General features: G+C 39.1%; 1 protein-coding gene across 1 annotated transcript; it reads left to right on the top strand.

The window, feature by feature from the left end:
* The first annotated feature begins 270 nt into the window (after positions 1-270).
* Positions 271-22,973, top strand: LOC131160323 (DNA-damage-repair/toleration protein DRT111, chloroplastic). Its single transcript, XM_058115893.1, has 2 exons — positions 271-1,256; positions 22,126-22,973. Exons 1-2 carry the CDS (start codon positions 402-404, stop codon positions 22,420-22,422), a joined length of 1,152 nt encoding a protein of 383 aa, XP_057971876.1. The 5' UTR covers positions 271-401; the 3' UTR covers positions 22,423-22,973.
* The last annotated feature ends 646 nt before the right edge of the window (positions 22,974-23,619 follow it).

Below are 23,619 nucleotides of genomic sequence, written 5' to 3'. Positions count from 1 at the left end.
TTCCATTACCATCTACGGTCCCCACTGGCTTACAGAGAACTCTCACCATCTACGGTTCCTGCTAGCTCGTATAGCAAACTCTTACCATCAATGGTTCTCGTTGGCTCACAGAGTAAACTCTTACCATCTACATGTACCGTTAGTTCCGTGAGTATATTTACTTAGAATTGAACTCCCGATACTCCTTCTTACTTGCTGATGTCTTTCCAACGCTCCATGCCATGAGACATTATCTATTTATTTCATTTTCAACAAATAGTTGGGGGGGGGGGGGGAAGAGCTAATTTTTTAATTTTATTTATTTATTTATTTATTTTTTATAAGTGGTTCCTTCACATCACGGCCTGAACTTCTAGGGTTTTGAGAACTACGGAATCACTGCAAGAGCGTTCCGCGTCGAAATGCTTGGCGGGCTGTACGGAGATCTCCCTCCACCTTCTTCCTCCGAGGAGGAGAGAACCACCACCAGTTCATCGAATGTGTGGTCCAGCAGCGCCAAGATGGCGCCTCCGACGTTGCGCAAGCCGTCGGCAGCTTTCGCTCCTCCGCAGACAGTTTTGAGGTCTCAACAGTCGCAAACCAAAACAAAAGCCCCAAATTCGGCGAAGAATTTGAGCTCACCGGCGTTGGCACCGTCGCCGGCGTTGGCCGAGGATGGAGCGAGAAGCCCGGCGTTTCAGCCTGCGCTTGTTGGCGTTACCTCGACGGTAATGGAGGAGTATGACCCAGCGAGGCCCAATGACTACGAAGAGTACAGGAGAGAGAGGAAGAGGAAGGCGATGGAGGCAGAGATGAAGAAGGAGTTGGAGAGGCGGCGGCAAGAGGAGGAGGAGAGAGAAAGGGAGAGGGAGAGGAGAGAGAGGGAGGCGGCAGACAGGGAGAGGGACTCGTCATTGAACATTTCAGGGGAGGAGGCATGGAAAAGGCGTGCAGCAATGAGTGGGGCGGTGCCGCGGTCACCATCTCCGCCATCAAATGGGGATGGGTTTATTATAGGGAAGTCAGAGACGGTTGGGTTGGGGGTTGGTGCTGGCGGCCAGATGACGGCAGCACAAAGAATGATGGCAAAGATGGGTTGGAAGGAGGGTCAGGGTCTTGGGAAGCAGGAGCAGGGGATTACAACTCCATTGATGGCCAAAAAGACAGATCGTAGAGCCGGGGTTATTGTGAATGCCAGTGAATCTAAGTCGGAGAAGAAGGTGAAGAGTGTTAGCTTAAATGGTCCTCCCACTCGGGTTCTGTTGCTTAGAAACATGGTATGCATATATTAACCTTTTTTATTTTATTTTTTAAAATTATCATTCAACAGCTGCTGCTTTATATATTTAACTATTTGAATGCCCAGTTAAGGTACTGGAAACCATTTGGAATGGGGTTTTATTTTATTTTTGATCCATTTATCTGGAAAATTCAAATTGGTAGTTTAGGTCTAGTCAGTACAGCTGCACTTGAGTAAAATCTACATGGCGAAAAAATATTTTCCCTCCTGCTCCACAGCTACAAAAAAACCCAATCAACCACCCAAGAACCCAATACAAGTGTCCGACTGACAACCACGTAAATTGAAATGCTAATGTTGACAAAACAAATGCATTTCAATTGCTAAGAAATCAATGTAAATGAGTTAGTTAATTTCCTTTTTGTTTTAAAAATTCTATAATGTGTTTAGACTTTTAATGCCTTTTGCATTATTATATGTAGAAAATTGACTAAATGCTCGATGCCCTTTTAAATGCTTAGTGTGCATTACGATTTTCTGTTTTACACTGAATGGATTCTATACCACAACTGCACAATTTTCAACCCATGCTATGGCCATCAAGCATGCCTTAGCTTGCTATTTACTCCGCAGCTTAGAAATTGAAGTTGTTATGTTTGTTTTAGTTGCCAATCATTTAAATAAAAAATTCTTGACTTTTTATTACTTGCTTATTGCGTGGAATTAAATCAGTTGATGAAAGCCATCACAATGCTATCATGATGTCACTTTTGAGTAAAACTGGTCTAGCATGTGAGGTTGTTAAAATTAGGATTACCATATACTAGGTACTGGTTGAGCCAATTATTATTAAGTATTTTCTTTTGGGTCATTATCCTCTTTTGGGTTCCTTAGGATTCTTATTAGTGGGAATTTCTAGTTATCTTGGTTGGAATTTGGTATCTTTATTTTCGTCTCAACAAACATTTTTTTTTTCCACAAGGGATTGTGATGTCTCTTATGGGATTGCTGGTCTCTTTAGGATGGTAAGATTCCAAATAAATTAAGTATAAAAGCCTTTTTTTTTAATGATAAGAAAGTTTTATTAATGATGAGAACAAAGTACAAATGGGCTGAGGACAAGATGTCCTGGTAGGAGCAGTGATCAACAATTAAAAAGATTATGAGAGAGCTGCCCTCCAATCCATTTAAGATTGTACAGCAATAAACCCCCCAAAAACAAGGGAATGGGCCCAAGAAGAAGCTAAGAAAACCACTCTATCCTGTAATGAATGTGAACAAGATGAGTGCTCCCCAAAAAGTCTCACATTTCTCTCAAGGCAAGAAGTCCAAATGATTCCATAGAACGCATCCCTTCTTGCTTCAGTCAAAACCCCTATAACTCAACAGCTAGAGATCTCTCACATTTTGAGGTGCCACCTAAGCTTCTCTTAGATATGAAAAGAGAGCATTCCAAAGATGCAATATCACTTTGACCATACAATGAAGAAAAAGGTGATGTTCATTTTGTTGGACTTGCCGCACATCAAGCACATACTAGGACTGAGAGATTTGTAGAGCCTTTTTATTTGTAACAGGTCGTACTTATTGATTCTATCCAATGTCACAGTCTAGATGAAAGTTTGAACTTTGAAGGAACCTTAACCTTCCAAAGATTTGGCTCCAAGGGAAAAAGTTGGGGGAGGGGGCATGTGAGAAAAATAATTTACAGGAGACCAACCTTGAGAATCTCCTCCAACATGGAAAGCAAAGTGGTAAGTTCTTCAACTTCTCTTTGATTTAAGATTATTGAAAAGAATGGAAATCCCCCGAAAGAGAACTTCCTTGGAAGAAAGAATGAGCTGATAGGTACATTGCGAAGAGAAGAAAGTTTAAATAACCTTGGCACCTTCAGCTCCAAAGAACCCTCACCCACCCAAACATCCTCCCAAAACAAGGCTCTATTCCATTACCCACTTTGGAATGCCCGAGAGGAAATAATTGACATGCTACCTGCGACAAGAACTTCTAGGGATATGCATGGAAAATAATACCACTTCCCCTAGTCTGGATTCATTTCGATGGAGATAATATTTATTTATAATTATAAATTTTAAAATTCAGTGCGTAATGTGTGACCGTAATGGTATTGATGGCTTCTGAGGCTGCTACAGGGCAAGATCTTGGAGGTTCTCTGACCACTGTAGTGGCTGTTATGTCCATCACAGTACCGTAACGGCTGTTATGTTATTGTAACTGTAATGACTGCTATAGGCCGTAACATGTTGTTACAGTTTCAGACTGGTTGTGAATAACTAATATAGGTTTTTCGGTTTTTTTTTTTGCTTCTGTCCCTCTCTTTTCCTTTGACTGAAGCTTAGAACTCAATTTAAGTTGGTTAATCTTAGTTAGCTTTTAAAAAAAGAAAAAAAAATTCATTTTTGGGTTTATATTCCTTGACATTTAGTATGCATTCTTTTAATAACTAGCATTCAAATAACACAATTTTTTTTCTCATTAAATTACATTTGTTCGTATTCTAAGTTCTTTCATTTTTGTGTGTGTGTTTTCTTACACCTAATTTGGAGACAAAAATATGCTCTGTTGCTTTACATTTTTTGCTATTGTTTAACATTTGAACATTCTATATTTTATTTTTTGGATAAAAAAAATTCCATTAGAGACTAGAAGAGTACAAAAGATGACATTATGTGTTTTATATTTCTTGATATTTATGATTTCTTAGTTTAAAGTCCGCTTTGATTGATAAAGTAGTGAAAAGTAGCAAATGCATGCTTCTTCATGCCCATAGCAACTAAAGCAGCCAAGATGACATCCCTTACTTGTTGTATATGTTATATTTAAATTGACTATAATTTACTAAAATCATTTAAAGCTTTAGTATATAGGGTTCTGGGATGAAACATGTTAATCTATTTGTTTTTAACAAGTTTTCTGATGCAAAAACTGAATTCTTGGATGCAGTGTCCATCTTTTGTGATGGCCGTAACCGATACTTCACGACCGATAATGTTATGTGGACCTTTACTCTTATTTAAAATCATGCTTTTTCACATTGTGCTAAGGGAGTTCACTTTCAAAGGAAACCTCCCCAACCATTTACCAAGTAGGGCATGTTTTGGGGTACCACATTGCAAGCCTAGTACCACTTTGGATTTAGGTTTACTGAGAACCTTCCAACGAATCAGATGGTCCCTCTTATTGTGCTTAGAACTTGACCAAAGAAAATCATGCATTAAACTCTCTAACACCTTGGCAATCTTTAAAGGATCTCTAGAAAGAGAAGGAAATAGATAGGGATGTTGAGTAGTGAATTGCCAATGAGTATGATGCAACCCCCAAAGGACAAGTATACCTTCTTTGAGCCCTCCAAACTTCTACCCAAGCTCTCAGTCACCCATGGTTTTTAAAATCGTGATCCGGATCGTAGAATCATACGATTCTATGTTCCGGATTCATCTAAATGATCCAAGTCACAACAAAAATCTGAATCAAGTAGAATTGTGGTAGAATCATGAAAGAATCAGTAGAATCGTCAAATCATAAGTAGATTGTACCGTTCCTACTTAGTTACCTGGATTGGTTTCCCCCAGCCCATGCGCACGCGTGGTCTCTTCTTTTTGGGCTTTAATAATATGCCCAATACATGTTTCTATTGCCTCAAAAGCCCCAAAAGGTTTACGTTTGGCCCAAAGTCTTCAAAGCTGGAGCAAAATAGCTTCCAACCTTCCATTGATGAACAGATTCAGCAGAATCTGCGCTTCACTTCCCTGGAGTATGGCACTTCAGTCCTCTATTCCTATTTGAAGTTCAGCTGCCCAGCACTTGAATTTCTCTTCTCTTCGACAGCCAGCGAGCCCTCCATATGGTGACTGGTGTTCAATCAACAGCAGCCAGCAGTCTTGGTGTTTGACCAACAATTCTTTGGTGTTCAACAATCAGAGTTCTTGGTGTTTGACAAGAACTCAGTCCTCAGTCCTCTTCTTTCTTTGGTGTTTGACAAGGAGACCTTAGTCCTCTTCAATGCTGAGTTCTTGTTGTTCGATCTGCAGCAGCCGAGAAAAGAGCCAAGCCAGCAGGCCCAGCAGAAAAACTCCTCCTTTCTGGTGGAACCGTGGAACTGAAGGATGCCGCTTGTTTTCTCTTGCGAAATGACCTCCCCTTTCTCTCTCACGAATCTCCCCATGGATTTGAATGTAGCGGGAGATGTCAAAGCTCATGATTCAAGTTGATGGGAAGACCTTTGATTTGAGATTTGATAAGGTGGGAGAAAATCAGTGCGTGTGAAAAATCTCTCTTGGACTAGATGGAAAAAGAAGCAGTTCTTTGGTTTGCTGATGGTCTTTCACATTTTGTTCGGTTGGGTAGTGGTTCTCAAAAGATCTAAGTGGACTATGGTGGGGAAGTATTTGGAGTTTGGGCTAGGATGGAAAGTTAAGGGGCCGTTTGGTATCACTTTTAAAAATTATGAAAATAAAAATCAAAAACATTAACTGGAAACTAGAAACTAGCAACTTGCTTGGTTAATATTTGTAAAGTTAAAATAAGTTTAAAACTTAATTAAAAATATGTTCATTTTTGTCTTTAAATCAAATAAATTTTTTTAAAAAAGGTGATTAAAATAATAAAAGTGCATACTTACAAATTAAAAATAATATAGTAAAAATAAAAAAAATGTTACAATTATTTTACTTAATTGTTATATTTTCAAAATTCACTTTACAGTAAGAATTTTATGGTACATGACAATTGAAAAATATTAAAAGTATTTTGCAATTGACTTTATGATTTTTTTTTGAAATTTATGTATATTTTTATTTTAATTATACTTTAATTCATGTGATCATTTTATTTTAATTAAAAAGTGTGTTTAAAATGAATGATTTAATCCAAAAAAGTTTTTTTTCGATATTAAAATTTTCTAGCGGGTTGCCAGTTTTTTGCAAACAATTGAAAACTGAAAACAGAAACAGAAAATTGGCAACATAAACAAAAGCGCTTTTATAATTTGTTTCTTCACTGTACAAAGAAAGCAGAAAACAGAAAATAGAAAACAACAACGATGCCAAACAGACCCTAATATTTTTATTTTTATTTTTCTCGTGGTTTAGTCTTGGTGGCACAAAAGGGGTTGGCTGGTGCAGCTTTGCTAGCAAGTTTTGTGAGTTGGCCAAATAGTTTTGTGTTCAACTTAGAGGGCAGAGGTGTGGCGATCCCTTTTATGCCTAGATTGTGGAGTCAAGTGTTATCAAAAGGGAAGGCAGGCGAAGGAGAAGGCTGGCAGAAGCAGATTCTAACAAGGAGAGCTGGTTGTTGTGAATGCGATAGATGAGTTGTGTGTCCAATGTGGGATTGAGCTCAAGTCGAAGGCTTTCAGCGAGCCAGTGTCTAAATATCACCGTTCAAAGATGCATGTTTGTACTACTCTGGCATCAAAGCTTGCTGCTACTGCAAAGTTAGCTAGGGTTTTGAAGGATGGTGCATCGCCAGTTGAGGTGGCTAGGGTTAAATTAGGGGACGAGGAGGATATAAAATTTGAGTTGGACCACTTCTGGTCTTGGAAATTTTAATATAATTTCGGCTTTCTAATGGAATAGGAAACTCTTGCTGACAAAGACTAAATAATTAAAAGTGTCAAAGTGGTTGATGATTTTGGTTTTGTAGGGGAGCAAGAGGATGGTGCAGCCAAGGCTTACAAAGGTGATGTTGTTTTGGGCAGGATACATGATGTCTCAAGCCTTAAGTCAGATAAATATAAGGGTTCCAAGGTTTATACTTGTTGGAAAGCTGCTCTAAGGGGGTGGAAATAAGGAAATTGTCCGAAGAAGAGGGAAAGCACATTGGTGAGGTAGTGCCAAAGATTTTAAAGAGGAATTTAAAAGGAAAGTTAAGTATTGTGGAAGACATATGCTAAGAAGGCGGACAATTCTTGTGATGGGGTTAGCAAAGGAAAGGAGGTAATGGAATGGAGGAATTTATTAGATAATGAAATTGACAATATTAGCGAGTTTGATTGTGTTGGGGGTTTACTGCTGGACAAAATTAGGGAACAATATGGATATGTTTATGATTCCAGTGATCTTCTAGGGGATTTATCATATGTACATCCATCCCCGTTGGAAGGATTGGAGGGGGTTTGGTTAATTATTTGCATTATGAGGATGGAATTTCACCAGCACTAGTGGGGAAGATATGAAGGAAGGATTTAGAAGTTCAAGATCTTTTGGATAAGTTGTATTTAAAGTTCAGTGATCTTGGAGAAAATGAAATGTGCTATGATGGGTGCAAAAACAGAGCTGAAAGGGTTGGAGGGAGTTAGCTAACGTAGAGTATGAGGTGAATTATGATGGAAAAGGATTGAAGAGGGCATTCCTTGGTTAATTGACTATTTTTATCCTTTTCTTTCTATTTTATTTTATTTTATTTTATTTTTTGGTGGTCATCTTGTCCCCTCTCGTTGTATATTATCTTTCTCTATCTAATATACCTTTTTTTAATAAAAAAAAGTCCTCCTTTTCCAGCTCTTGAGTGACTATCCACAATTTCCAAAGAAATGAGGGCAGAATCCATGATTTGATTCCCTTCAACAAAGGCATGTTGGCGCTGTTCTATGACCTTCCAGTATTGCCTTTTTCAGTCTTGTTGCTAGAAACTGTAGAAAAAAGTGTGTAGACACTGCTGACCTAAACTAATCCCTAAACTAATCGGTTGAAAATGTTTGATGATGACAGTGCCTGCCTTCTTAAGGATCAACGTAATGAAGGTGGAATTCATGCCATGCACAAATCCACCCTCAAATACCTTGATAATGTCAGGTTTTAGAATATCCCTATTTCCCTTGGAAAAAAAAACCATGGTGAAGATGTTGGGTCCTGGACCTTTATGACCATACAATTTTTAAGAATACAGAGAATTTCTTCGTCACTAAGAGGATATTCCAGCCACCTAGCTGTGAAGTTGCAGATTCTATTAAAGCTTTACCCACAACCTGTGGTCTCCAGTAAGAAGGCTTAGAGAATTTTCAAATACCTTCGTTGGTGTCCCCATCATTTAAAGCTTCACCATGAAGAATGACTCTATTCAGGGTATTGTATCTCATATGGACATTGGCTGCGGGATGGAAAAAGTTGGTGTTGCGGTCCCCCTGTTTAATCCCAAAGGCCCTAGAATTTTGTCCCCAAACAATTTCTTCCATATTTATAATCAGATAAATCTTTTGGCAGGAGGGTTTTAGGAAGCTCAGCAAGGAGTGATGGTCTACTTCCGTTGAGTAAGCTCTTTAGCAACAAGATCCTGGATTTTCCTCAAAGTGGTTCCCAAAGGTTTTTTCACTTGACCATTTTAGTTTTCCCTTGGTGTCTTTCAACTTGGAAATGAAAACAAGGCTTGCGAAGCCTCCAAAGGGGGAAGTAGACTGTCAGTCCTTGGTGAGCTTCCTGAAACCCTCTTGTTTAACTATATGTTTCTGAATGGAAGGGAGTTGGTCCCTACTTATTCCTCTAGTGTCCAATAAAGTGGGAAAGTATAGGTGGTAGGCCTAGGGATTAGCTTTTGGGTGACCTGAGGAAAATACTCCTCCCAGCCCATTGAGATTAAAAACTTGTCCATTCTCGAGAAAGAGGGGGTCTCTCTTGAGTTGGACCAAGTAAAATTGGTCCCAGTAAGTGGGAGGTCAATAAGTGTATTAATGTGGTGGAAATCTTGAAATTGTTTCATGCTTCCATTCTCTGAAGTTCCCCTGTTCCTTTTGTACAGGAAAAGCATCATGTTAAAGACCCTTCCAATAACCTAAGGAGCATCCTGTTTTGTTCTAGCTTCATTGAGTTCATTCGTCAGTAAACACCTGGATGGACCCTTGCCTGGTCTGTACATGCTTTGTGAAAACACGGTATAAATTGTCATTCAACTTGCTGGACAGGACACTGAGAAGGTTCCAATTGTGTGCTCAACCAGTTCAATTGTGTTTTCCTTTCAATTCTTGCTCACCCCAGCGCTGCCAAAAGCCCTTAGGTGAATCCAGCTGGTGCTATTTTGACCCCAGATTATGGTAACGAGACTCTTATCAAGAGTATCCAGTGACTGTTCCCTTTCTATTCATGCAAGAAACGCTTCACTACCACCGTTTTAGCTTTACCATTGAGACCCCTAATATTCCAAGAGATAAGCCTTAAAATCATACATCCAACAAATAATCCGTGCTGTAGCCAGCCACCTCAGGATCTGATGAACTCCCATTTCCATCATAGTTCACAGGAAATTTTAATATTTTCAATTCTCTGCTTTTGTCTTTCTTTTTTCTTTTACTAGTATTCCTCCTAAACTTTTTTTTTTTCCTTCCAGAGCTCCCTCTCTCTCTATCTCCCCTCAAATAAGCTCATAGCCTTTTCCTCAAAGCCATCAAAGAGACTCCAATGGCCTTGCTCCCCATCTCAACCTTCCAAAGAACCCAGTTAGACACTTTATCTTTGAACTGAATGCTGACATTGCCAGTGCATCTGTATTCCTCAAAATTTGGATATTCCGTTTTCACTGCATTGAAGTTCAAGGGTATGTTGTCACTCACTGGAAAATTTTTGAGTAGGGTTGCTGTGAATGTGGGTTTTGTAAATAGTCCTGAACTTCCTGAACTTCACCCAGGCTCCTTGGAGTAAACATCTGAGTTATAGTTTCTTCATGGTTTGTGAGACAGTGTCTGCATTACAAAGAGGAGTGTTGGGGAAAAAGGGTCCATCCTCCATAAGAGGAAGAAGGTATGTTAGGCCCAGGGTTAAGGGGGAGGTGAGGACTGAGGAGGGATTTCTGGGTCTATTTTTAAAGAACAAATCACAGGGCATGGTTTTGGGCTGGAAAAGGGCGGGGAAGATTTTGGGCCTAAAGAAAAACTGAGGATCCAGCTGTCTGCCAAACTTTGAATCTCCCCTGACCATTTTAGTGAAGGAGTGTGTGGGACTACTTGTTATTCACCAGTTGTGCCGGGGTTTTCTTGAGGGAGATGCTGATGCAGTAGCTGCAGTGAGTGCAGGATCCCACTAACTCTGCTGGACTGAGTTTCCTTGTTGCTTTGACATATGACGAATCCTTTGGCACGGAGGGGGCAGAGCAATTAGAGGTCTCTGCTGGACCATTCTCGTTGGCTCTTCGATCGGGCCTGGGAAGGAATTGACGACGCAGATCCTCTGCAGCTATTGAGATTATACACTATGTCATCCTTTGGAGTCGAAACCTTTTGGGAAAGCAATGTGCCTCCATCCACCTGTTTTTAATTTCTGACAGAGCAAGGAACCTGCTGAAGCTGTTCTTTTTTGAATTGGAGGATTAGGGTTTTCTCCCCTTCCTCTTGCCAACGGAGCAAGGAACCTGCTGAAGTTGTTCTTTTTTTAGTTGGAGCAATAGGGTTTTCTCCCTCTTCCTCTTCCTTGTGAACCAAGAATGAGGTTGCCGGCCCAGAAATTTGCCCAAGATTCAAGAAACCAGTCTGCCTCTTCCAACTATAAGAAGATGGAGACCCTTCTGGCCTTACATTATTCGGTAATCTTGAGCAGATTGACTTGTTCTCCTTCAAGAACCAAGTCAAAGGATTTCCTTTCCATGACTACTGACCTTCGCGTGTTGCTTCACATCAGAGAGAGGATCAGGTAGATTGTGTGTGATGTCAGAGAAGCCTGGTGACTTCCAGTGGTAGTGTCTGAGGGTGTGAGTTTTTGAAAATTTTAGTTTATATAAAAATATGTAAATAAATTACAGATTTAAAAAATAAGAAAATTTATGATGATTTCAAATAAAATTTGTAAAAAATTCAGATATAATTTTTAAACTGCTTTCATTCAAACTAAATTCAACAATGCTAGGAGACAACTTTAGTTTATATTGTGCTCGTGATTAAAGATGTCAGTCCCCTATGCTTTGGGAAGGTTTTGGTTTGAAGAGTCTTAGAGAATCACTTAGAGCATTTTTTAATCCTTTCATATATACATCTGGTTAAATTTTTCTGGCCCTAGTTTACTTGCCAAACCCAAAAGGCGAAATAGTCAACCAAAGAAGTGCAAGATGTTACCTTTTGCCCAAATGCGTAAACCTAAAGGTTTATTATGCATTGGCCTTTTGGGAGTTTGATATTTCAGAATTTCCCTCACAATGTATAAGCATGCCTTGTTTTGAAGCTTGCCTCAAGATGATGTTTGACTGTCTTTAAAACACTGCTTTAATAAGTAGTTCTACCATTAAGAAATTGCATAGTTAGCATAATGCTAGGATCTTTAAGGTGGCAAAAGCATTCTCCTGACCTGGTTAGTTTTCTGGCTTCACTTTGGTGGTATGGTTTTAGTGGGTCTTAAGGAGTGCTTATGCTACCTTAAAGATCCTAGTATTATGCTAACTATGCCAGTGCTTTTGGCTTGATTCAATGTGATTGTCCGGCTTCGCTTCATTAGTAGTTTTAATATTATTCTTTTTTTCTTTTGTTGTGTCTTGGGAGGATATCTTATCCTCCTCTCTATTCACTAATTCTCCCGTGCTCTGTACTTCTCCTTAATATATTTCTCTGTTTATGAAAAAATTGGAAATAGATGCATGTAAAAGCACAATTGATATTGATTATTTGTCTATTGTTTATGTTCTCATTTGTTTGTTCTTGTAGATGTTTGTGCTCAGTTCAAATACTCCTGGTTTATTCTCTTTATTTTGGTCAAGAAAATCTCTTATTTATTGAACAATGTAGTGGTACTACCTACATGTTGAACATTTGAAGATTGATCTCATTTCTTTTTGGGAATTATTCTTTTTTTTTTAATTTATTTTTTAAAAAATTTTAAACTTTACAAACAGGAGGAAACATAATTCAATTAAAAAAAGTAAGTTGGATATTAGAAATAGGTAAAGCGTTTATAAGCTATTCATGCTCTTGTATGCAATATGAAATATAAATTAATAAGATATTATTATTATTATTATTATTATTATTATTGTGGTTATTGTGATTGTCTTGTATGGTTGTATGCATTGTTATTAATTTTTGGATAAAAAATTTGTGACAATGCTTTATATTCTTTCTGGATTGTCATGCTTATGAGTGGATACTCATTGTCAAACATGCTACTTGTTTCAAAATTTTATTGAATTCATAGTTGTATATATGTATGCAACTAGTTTGAATATAGAAAAAGGGGTGTAAAAAATTACTGCAGGAAAATTTTGTAAGTTTCGTAAATAAGAGTTCTTATGATTGTTTTCTTTATAATGAGTAAAAATTCTGAAGACAACAGATAGGTGGAAAACACATTCATATGAAAATAAAGATGGAATGATTCAATTTCAAGGGAAGCATCAAATTTTGACCGAGATGGGGGACAGAATGAACAAAGTTGTTCATATTTGCACCATACCTGATGCATCAAATGGAAAAATTACATGGGCAGACCTCATTTATCTGTCACAGGTATCCTATGATTCCTATATCTAAAAAAAAAAAAAAAGTGAGGATGATATTGTCTTGGTTAAGGACGAAGATATTAAAGAAAGATGGCGAAGTTACTTTAGTAAGTTGTTTAACAAAAACCAAATAGAAGGCTTAAATTTAGAATTGTCAAATGAGGAAAAGACTAAAAATATAAGATTTATTCGAAAAATTAGAGTTAACGAAATCAAGTTTGCACTAAAAAAGATGAAAAATGGGAAAACTATGGGACCAGATAACATCCCAATTGAAGTTTGGAAATGCTTGGGTGATAACGGAATTATATGGTTAACTAATTTATTTAATACAATTGTAAAAACTAAGAAAATGCCAGATGAATGGAGGAAAAGCACTTTAATACCTATATACAAAAATAAAGGAGATATTCAAAATTGTAATAACTATCGTGGAATTAAACTTATGAGTCATATGATGAAACTATGGGAAAGAGTAGTTGAACAAAGATTAAGGTTGGAAACGAAGATCTCAGAAAATCAATTTGGTTTTATGCCTGGGAGATCTACCACAGAAGCTATTTATCTTTTAAGAAGATTAATGGAAAAGTTTAAGGAAAAGAAGAGGGACTTGCATATGATATTTATTGACCTTGAGAAAGCATATGATAGGATACCTAGGGAAGCTCTATGGTGGGTTTTAGAAAAAAAGGGTGTATGTTGTAGGTATACCGATGTCATTAAGGATATGTACGATGGAGTAATGACTAGTGTAAAGACTATAGATGGAGAAACTAGAGAATTTCCAATTACCATAGGTGTACATCAAGGATCTGCTTTGAGTCCTTATCTTTTTGCTTTAGTGATGGACCAATTGACTAAGAGTATTCAAAAGGAGGTTCCATGGTGTATGCTGTTTGCAGATGATATTGTATTAATTGACGAAACTAGGGATGGAGTAGAGGCTGAGTTAGAATTATGGAGAGAAGCTTTGGAATCTAGAGGCTTTAAGATAAGTAGAAATAAAACTGAATATATGAAATGTAATTTTAGTAATAATAGGAGGAATATTGGAGACAAAGTTAAACTTGATAAAGAAATAAATAGCACTTGTAGATTTCGATACCTTGGATCTATTATGCAAGCTGAAGGAGAAATTGAAGATGATGTAATGCATAGAGTTAAAGCAGGTTGGGTAAAATGGAGAAGTTCTTCAAGTGTTCTATGTGATCGTAGAATACCCTTAAAATTGAAAGGGAAGTTTTATAGGACAGCTATAAGACCAGCTATGCTATATGGATCAGAATGTTGGGCGACGAAGAAACATAATATGCAAAAAGTAAAAGTTGTCGAGATGAGGATGCTTAGATGGATGAGTGGTATAACATTGAAAGATAAATTAAGGAATGAACATATTCGTGGTAAGTTAGGTGTAGCTCCTATAGAAGATAAAATAAGGGAAGGACGACTCAGATGGTATGGACACTTGCAACGTAGGCCTTATAGTGCACCTGTGAGGAAGAGTGACTTAGTTACTGTGGGGGGCAGTAGAAGGGTTAGGGGTAGACCTAAAATAACTTTGGAGGAGATAGTGAGTAAGGATTTAATATCTTTGAATCTATTAAAAGAAATGGTCCATGATCGCAAAAATTGGAGGAAAAGGATTCATATAGCCAACCCCACTTAGTGGGACTAAGGCTTGGTTTTTTTGTTGTTGTTGTTGTTGTTGTATGTTTGACTCTTACTTTCCTCTGCCCTTTTTCTAACTCTAGTGAGTCGGGAATATTAGCCCTAGTATGAAAGGAATTACAATGAGACGAAAAACGAACAAAATCTTTGACAATTGCTCATTCTTACCAAAAGTTTAAAGTTTGTAGCCATCTATTTTTGAAACTTAAAGAGAAGCCAAAAAACTTCACGCGTAATTCCCAAAATGGAACAAGTGAAATCCCATGATTGTTTAATTGGAAGACAATGAAGCAGGTGTTGAACCGTGCTAGCGATATATATTTTTTTTAGTATTTATTTGTTTTTGTGCAAATATAACATTCATTCGGCAGAATCTTAATTAATTTTTTTTTTCTGAAATGATCAATTGTCAAAATTCTTTTCCAAGCCAAAAAGCTGCTTTTTTGGAGCTCATGTCTCTTGAATTATCTTCGAAGGAAAATTTGCCCTATTTCGCTTGACATTTTCTTATTGATGACCCAATAATAGGACTTAACTTTAAATCATTCCTCCTTTAAATTGAGAGAGTTTCTGGGCTTAAGATTAATGTGGGGAAAAGTGGTTTAGCAGCCCTAAATGTCCCCAATGAGAGGATTAGAGTTTGGGCAGCAGATGTGTGGTGTGGTTTATTGGAATGGCCCCCAGCTTGTTTAGGGGTTCCACTGGGTGGGAATCCAAGAGGGGAGGATTTTTGGGATCCAGTAGCGGAGAAGATTATGAAGAGATTAGATGGCTGGAAAGGTGCCCTCTTCTCTTTTGGCAGTAGAATTACACTTATCCAGGCTTGTCTCTTTAGTATCCTTTTGTATTCTTTTTATCTGTTTTTAGGATTCCAGTGGGAGTTGTGAGCAAGTTTGAGAGAATTATGATGGTTTTTTTGCGGTCTGGTCTGCGGGTTTATAGGGACCATTTAATAAATTGGGCAGAGGTTAGTAAGTCTAAAAGGGGGGGGATGAGAATGGGTGGGATACCAATGCTGGCTTGAGATGTTCTTTGCGGAGTCCGTGGAGGTCTATTTCCCAGATTTACACTATTTTATCCCTTGCATTAAATTTGTAGTGGGGAGGGGATCCCAGCTTCGTTTTTGGAAAGATCCATGGCTTGGGAATGATTCTTTTTCCTTTTTTATTTTTTCACATCCTCTTAGATTGTGCTCTGAACCAATCAGAGTTGCTTCTTTTTTTGTGGATAATGGGAGGGGCTTTCCAGTCTCTTGGAATCTTCATTTCAGGAGACCACTAAATGATAGGGAGATGGTGGTTGTCTTCTTTGTTGTTTGTATTGAACAATTGCAAATTATCCTCAGGTAGGGATGTTCATTCTTGGTCTCTGGATCATTGGGGGATGTTTTCTTGTAAATCATTCTTTGAATTTTTGACCTATTCAAATTATCCCGTTTCTCTTTATTCAGTTATTTGGAAGGTTAAAGTTCCCCAAAAATTAAAGTGTTTACTTGGTTGGTTGTAAAAAAAAGGGTGCCCCTGGGCCGCAAGGCTCCCCACTTTGTGAGGGTAGGGGGAGCATCATCACAAAGGCTGTTTACTTGGTTGGTTGTGCTTAACAAAATTAATACCAGTAACTTGCTGCATAGTAGGAGACCTTTGAAGGCTCTCTCTTTAGATGTTTGCATGCTCTGTTATAGGAATTCCGTTTACAGCCTGTCACCTCTTTTTGCATTGTGATTTTGCATGGAGGATTTGGAATAAATTGTTTGGTGTTATGGAAGAGTTTGGTCTGCCCTTATTTAGTGGAAGATTTGTTAGTCACTTCTTTTATGGGTTTTGGAAGAAGGAAAGAAAGGGCAGCTCTATGGAATTGTAGAAAATATGCAGTTTTATGGGGTCTTTGGTTGGAATGTAATGCGCAGATATTTTCCCGGAAGAAGTTGAATTCGTATTTGGTGTGGGAAAAAGATTCAGTTCTTGACTTTTTTATGGTGTATTGGGTTTGGAATTTTTAGAGAAGCTAACTTTCAGGATTTGAACAGGGATTGGAGGAATTGGAGGTTTGATTTCTGTTTTTGATGTTTTAGCTTTTCTCTGTTTGTTCCAGATTTTTTTGGGAGATGCCTTTTCTTCCCCTTGTAAATTCTCTTCCTATGCTGAATTTCGTTTGCTATCAAAAGAAAAATCATCCCTCCTTTAAATCAATACTATATAGCAAATAAAAAATGAGTCTGGCTTTTAATCTTGTGCATATCTTCTAGAAGCATTCCAAATGGCTGAGTTCTTGGGAAGGATTTGCATCGGGAGGACATGGACAAGAATGTTTTTAGTGGTTCATTATCTCTAGCTGATGAGAATAGAGTCAAGAAACTGTCCTTCAAAGAGGACTTCCCATTCTTGTCATGGCGAATTTCACGGTCCGACTATTTTCACACCCTTGTGAAGGGCCGTGCGGCACTAGTTAAAGCACTCTTGTTTAACTAGCCAGCCTATCGTTTACCAACATTCATCCACAAAGCACTTTCATTAACATTCAATCAAATAGCAGCGGAAACAATAATCAATTCATGAAAGCCGTGGCAAGCAAGGAGTAAACATTGAAGCAAACTTAATTCATTAACAACACCTCCGTTGACACGTTGTGTTTAGCGAGGGAGGTAAGTAGGCTAAACACGTTGACAATAGCTAATGAGTTTTACAATGATTGATGAACACTCACCCTCCCCTAAAGAGGTTTTTATATAATTATCATCCTGGCACTAGGAAACATCAAAGTGACCGAGAAGTCATACTGCCTTATTTGGCATACAAAGACACTACTAGTATAAAATAACCCGACACTAGTATTTACATGATGGAAACCCATCCCAAGCACACAAGATAAGCGGTCATAGGCAAGGATAATGCCTTGAACAAGCTTAGCTGGTGACATTCTCCCCCACTTATGCGGTTGACGTCCTCGTAGACTTTGGCGGTAGTTGCACTTCAACTTTGTCCACGAACGGCTTCAAATCTTTCGCATAAATCCAGCTGATTTCTTTGTCATCAAGGCACTTCCACTTCACTAGGAACTTCTGCCTCTTCTTCCCTGAGGATATGAACTTTCTGTCTACAAGGATCTCTTCAACGTCATGTCTGTTAGGTTGCATTGTCTTCAACTCTGCTCTATTGAACTGACTTCTGCTCAGGTCATTGGTGTTGGCGCTGAACAGCTTGAGGCAGCTGACATGAAACTGCGGTCTTCTCCCCTGATCTGCCCACTTCTTCATCTGCTTAGAAGCTTTCTCCAGATGAGCTCGGGCAAACTCTACATTCTGTCTCCATTCACTGGTGAAGATGTACGCCCTGAGACTCTTTCGTTTGAACGGCTCGCCCATTGTGTGAGATAATAGTGGCAGCTGGCTTGTAACAAGTTCAAAAGGGCTCTTATTGGTTGTTGAGCGCCTTTGGGCGTTGCCACAGAACAGAGCCACACCAAGTAGTTGCACGCCATTCTTCTGGTTGTCGTTGACACAATGGCACAAGTACTCATCTAGTAGCTGGCTAAATCTCTTCATCTTTCCGTCCGTCTGTCTGTCGGTGATAACTCGAAGAGATGTCAAGATGTGACCTGAATATCCTGAAACTCTGTCAAGAAGTTGTCAGTGAACATTAAATCTCGGTCACAAATAATAACTTGGGGAACACCCCAATGTTTCACAACAATCACAAGGAACAATTGTGTCATCTCCTCTACCGAATACCATACTTCTTCCGCTCCCCTTTGTCTTGTTGGCAAGTGAGACAAGTTTTGGTATAATCAGCCACATCATCCCGCGTGTGCGGCCAATAATACCTCCCCAGTAGTCCTGTCATTGGAGTCATTCTCTGCGAATACCCCTCAATGAACTTCCTGCAGTATTTAGTAAGGCCAAGAAAGGAACGCAACTCCTTCACTGTCGTGGGGATCTCCCGTTCTTGAATCATCCTTACCTTCTCCATACCCCTCCGGATACGACCTTGTTCAACCACATGACCAAGGAATTTGGTGCTCCACTGAGCGAAAAAACACTTCTCTTTCTTGACATCCAGACTGTTTCCTCTCAGCCTGTCAAACATCTTCTGTAGATGCTTTTCATGTTTTCTATGAAACAACATCGATGCTCCCAACGGTGTTTTGGAAGGGCGAACACATCCCGCTTCCAATTCATCAAGCTTTTTCCCCAATTCTACTATCTCTCGAGGCACAATCCGACATGGCTCTTTAGCAGGTGGTTTCACTCTTGATAACAACTTGATCTCTTGCTCCATAGTTCGTTGTGAAGGCAAATTGTGAGACAGTTTATCCGGCAACACCTCCTTATCCTCATCCAACACCGCTTGGATGGTCATAGGCTCCAGCTCTTGGCCTACTTCTTTGTCTACCACCACCGTGGCTAGACATGTCTGCTCACCCTGACCTAATCTTTCATTGAGTTGTATGGCTGAAAGGGACTTCCCGTTGTCTCCTTTTTTTGCAACGACTTGTACCATGCACGAGTAATCTCCCATCAGACACAGGGAACCAGCTGAAGGTATCAGCACTGCCCTCGTCCCCTTTAGGAACTCCATTCCTAGAATGATTGGAAAGTCATCCAATGGCATAGCTGTGAAATTCGCATGACCTTCCCACTATCCAAGCTTTATAGCCACTTGCTTGGCAACTCCCAGAGTAGGTTGGGCTACAGAGTTAACTGCTTTCATGCGTCCTGTATCCTTCTCTAAGGATAAGTTGAGTCTCCATGCTTCCAACTGCGAAACAAAATTATGAGTAGCCCTCGTATCCACCATAGCGCGAGTACTCTTCCCATTTATCCTCAAGTCTACAAACATTAACCCTTTTGCTCGTATAACTTTCGGTGCTTTTGCCTGCTTTTCCAATGTGCTCACCAGCTGCACTAAACCCACCCTCGGGGCATGATCCTCTTCCTCCTTGCTTTCCACCCCTTTTCTTGAAGTAGAAGCTTGTAAGGCATTGAGTACTCTTTTGTGTTGTCACTCACTCATTTTGTGAGATCCACCACACAAGTAGCACGAAATTTTACTCTTCCCCTTTCCATTGGGTGTGTTGAACCCTTGAGACGACGAAGTTTCCTTCGAGGTTGATGATTTAGAGTCGGCTCCCCCACTCTTGGGTTTGCCATTTTTGAAAGACTTTCCACTGTTTCTCTCTCCGCCAAACCGTTTGGACGAATCGGTATCATCACCAGTATAGTCAGTCAAGCGTTCTGCAGCCGCTTGTGCAGTTTACAAGTCTTGAACCCTTTGCCTATGAAGTTTTGTTCTTGCCCACGGTTTCATCCCCTCAAGAAAATAGAACAACTTGTCCTTCTCCGACATATCCCGAATATCCAACATCAAAGCAGAAAATTGTTTCACATGTTCTCTGATCGATCCTGTATGCTTGAGATCTCTCAGTTTTCTCCTTACATTATACTCAGTTCTCTCAGGAAAGAATTGGGCCTTGAGCTCTCTCTTCAAGTCTGCCCAATTATCGATTACACAGCGTCCAGTTTCAATCTCTTGGTACTTGGTATGCCACCACAGTTTGGCATCACCAACCAAGTACATGGTCACAGTATTCACCTTTGCCTGTTCTGAGACCATCCTCACAACGGGAAGGTACTGCTCCATATCAAACAAGAAGTTTTCTAACTCCTTGGCATCATGGGCACCCCCATACGTCCTGGGTTCTGGTACCTTGGTCTTGCTAACTCCTAGAGTGTTGGAGTTCCCCATAGCAAGAACCATCAGATTCACCTTTGCATCCAGATCAGCCATCCGCAACTGCAAAGTTTCAACTATATGGTGAAAGTCCTCTGACATGTCGTCTATCAAACCTGCTTGATGTTTTTGTGATCCCACCACTTCATCAAGTTCTCTCATCTGGGCCACCTTTGCGGCCATAGTGTTGGTTGTTGTCTTAACCTGTGCTTCTAGCACGCTGATCCTCTCGGCATTGTTTGGTGCCCTGGTCACTTACCAAAGCTTTCCAAATCCAACAAGGGCAATCGAATTCACGTAGCAACTCAACCTTGGGCTTTGAAGCCAAGTGTCACCGACTAAGCTTTGATACCAAATGTCACGGTCCGACTATTTTCACACCCTTGTGAAGGGCCGTGTGGCGCTAGCTAAAGCACTCTTGCTTAACTAGCCAGCCTATCGTTTACCAGCATTCATCCACAAAGCACTTTCATTAACATTCATTCAAATAGTAGCGGAAATAGTAATCAATTCATGAAAATCGTGGCAAGCAAGCAGTTTACATTGAAGAAAACGTAATTCATTAACAACATCTCCGTTGACATGGTGTGTTTAGCGAGGGAGGCAAGTAGGCTAAACACATTGACAATAGCTAGTGAGTTTTACAATGATTGATGAACACTCACCCTCCCCTAAAGAGGTTTTTATGTAATTATCATCTTGACACTAGGAAACATCAAAGTGACCGAGGAGTCATACTGGCTTATTTGGCATACAAAGACACTACTAGCAGAAAATAACCCTACACTAGTATTTATATGATGGAAACCCATCCCAAGCACACGAGATAAGTGGTCACAGGCAAGCATAATGCCCTGAACAAGCTTAGCTCGTGACACGAAGCAAAACAGACATTCCCAACCTCAAAAAGCACGCAAGGGATTGAAATTACTTTTCTATTTAATCCTAATGACAGAATCTGAGTTTAGGCTTTATTCTATTTACACAAAAATAATGTCTGTTGCCATCCTGAAAACATTAATTATTGATCTGTTGTGACACTATCTCTTTGTTTCTTTCCTTTTTTTTGGTTCCCCTATTTTTTAGTTTGTTGTTGCTCAAGTTTCTCCATCTCTTAAATGTCAAAATCTTTGTCAGGAATGTGCACAGCCATTCTGATGCATTCCCAATATTGTTTGATCGATTGTTTCTTATCCCTTTTCCATGATTTTTTATATTTTCCTTTTGTTTCTGTTGAATGCGAGATGTGACTTGCCATAAATTAATTTTAGCTCTTGATAGCATGGATATAAAACTCAGACTGGACCAGGTCAGACTGGAACAGGTCTTGTCAGTCTGTGTTGCAAATCGGAAATGGCAGGAGCTTGGTTAATCCTGGTGCAACTCGGGTGACTACCGGAATTGGCTGGATCCAGTGCACTGGCTGGATTGAACCAGTTCTCACAAAATTATCCTAGGGAGTCATATTGGGAGGAATTGAACCTTTAATATTGTAAGAATGAAGGAAGCTTGCTGATCACAACACTAGGCATTTTGTTTTGTTTGATATATGAACATAACATGCAGACAGCAGAGAGACAGGAGAGACAAACATGTATGTAGACACAAACACTTATGCACACACACGCACATAGATGCGCGGTGTGCACACTTGCAACCTATTCTGGATATATAAATGTATATAAAATATTGAAAATAAAAGCATTGAGTAATAACAATAGTAATAACTATATATTTTAAAGATTTTTTTGGAAATAATAAGAAAAATTGTAAAAATAGACAGTTTTCTATTTGTACTTTTTTGTCTTCTTAAATTGGTGTAAATGAATAATACGTATAATGCTGATGCGGCTGGTTTGACCGATGATTGTGATCAATCTGACTATCTTGATGGCTTCTTTGGGTTGGTCCCTGATCTGGATTTTAAGATTATGATTAATAGTAAACTTGTTCAGTGGGTTACATGCCGTTATAATCTGCTGAGATCTTCGTTCATGTTGTCACCATGATTTCAAGTTTGTTTCATTTGAAAACACTGAACATGAGAATCAGTGTTACTAATTGTATTGTGCTTTCTTCTTTAAGGTGGGCCCTGGTGAGGTGGATGATGAGCTAGAAGACGAGGTGGGATCAGAGTGCACCAAGTATGGGACTGTTACTCGGGTGCTCATATTTGAGATAACAGAGCCAAATTTCCCCACCGAGGAGGCAGTCAGGATCTTTGTGCAGTTTGAGAGATCAGAAGAGACAACAAAGGCATTGATTGATCTAGATGGCCGGTACTTTGGGGGTAGGGTGGTTCATGCTTCGTTCTATGACGAGGAGAGGTTTAGCAAGAATGAATTGGCTCCAATGCCTGGAGAAATCCCTGGTTTCACATAATACGGTGGGATGAAAAAATAAAAAAAATCCCTCATACAGGCATATTTAGAAAGTTTAGCTGTATTTGGATTTGAATATGGCTTCATGCCTGTGGCGAGTCTAGCGGCACTGTATGTGTAAGGCAGGGGCAAGCTTGTTTGTTTCTGGGCATTTGGTCTAGTCATATGCTTTTAACATCGAAAAACAGTGGGAATTGGTACAAAGATGTGAACACCCAGCTCTCTTATGGGCTGAAAATGTTCCAACTGTTAACCCAATCATTGTATCTTTGTGGCGTGGTTTGGTATTTCGGCTTCACGTATTGTGGAGGTGGGCAGTGATTTGGCCGGTGGAAGCTAGATCAGTCAGGCCGTGTTTAGAGACCAATGTAGGAATCATTTATGGGGGTTTCTGCAATATTTTTTTTCTAGTTCTTTTTAGTTGGGGAACACATGATTTTTAGCGGCCTGCTTTGTTCTTTCAAAAGATTGGTTGTAAATTGCCTACTCTAGGCTCTTTTGCCTTTTAACTAACAAAATTATCTATAAGATTATTAAGGGATTTAGGCTTTAGGTATATTTTTAATGTTTGATTTATTAGGGTTTCCTGAAGGAAAAAAATTATGGTAATTGAAGAAGGGCACAGTACTTTCTTATTTGAGCTCAAAAATGAATATGAGCTTAATTTAATTTCTTTAATTATTTTTCCAGTTTTGGAAATGAGGCAATAAGCTGGGCAATATTTTTTTTTTCATTTTAAGTTTTAATTTTTGTTTTCATAATTCTGTTAGCTTTGCTCTCAAATGAGAGGTCTGGAGCTGGGCCATCATTTTTTTACGTCATGTTTAGTTTATGAAATGTAGTTAAAAAGCTTGTTTTAACGGTTTTGGACCCGAGGTGAGGTTCCATGAGTTTATGCTTTTAAGTCTACAATTTCCTAAGGTGATATTATAGAAGTGACTCTTGTACTAAATGTAATGGTCTTAAACTCAACTCTAATGATCTTAAATGCACTCACACACCATCAAACTAATAGAAAAATGCATCGCAAAATCCGTAATAAATTTTTTAAGAACAATCTTTGAAAAATAAAACCAATCGCTGCAAAAAACAAACATAAGCGTTCGAACATTATGAGAACCAATTCCACCCTTCCCCACATAGTAGTATTGTTTCATAGCAAACGTAGATCAAAATCAAGCCTAGAATAATGCATTAG

The sequence above is a fragment of the Malania oleifera genome, chromosome 7 (genome assembly GCF_029873635.1).
Source record: "Malania oleifera isolate guangnan ecotype guangnan chromosome 7, ASM2987363v1, whole genome shotgun sequence".
NCBI lineage: Eukaryota > Viridiplantae > Streptophyta > Magnoliopsida > Santalales > Ximeniaceae > Malania > Malania oleifera.
Note: the sequence above shows the minus strand (reverse complement) of the source record. Positions and strands in the feature narration are given on the sequence as shown.

Coding starts and splice junctions, on each gene's coding strand:
- LOC131160323 (XM_058115893.1), top strand. CDS start 402: ATGCTTGGCGGGCTGTACGGAGATCTCCCTCCACCTTCTTCCTCCGAG. Junction 1,257..22,125: donor TTCTGTTGCTTAGAAACATG/GTATGCATATAT, acceptor TTCTTCTTTAAG/GTGGGCCCTGGTGAGGTGGA.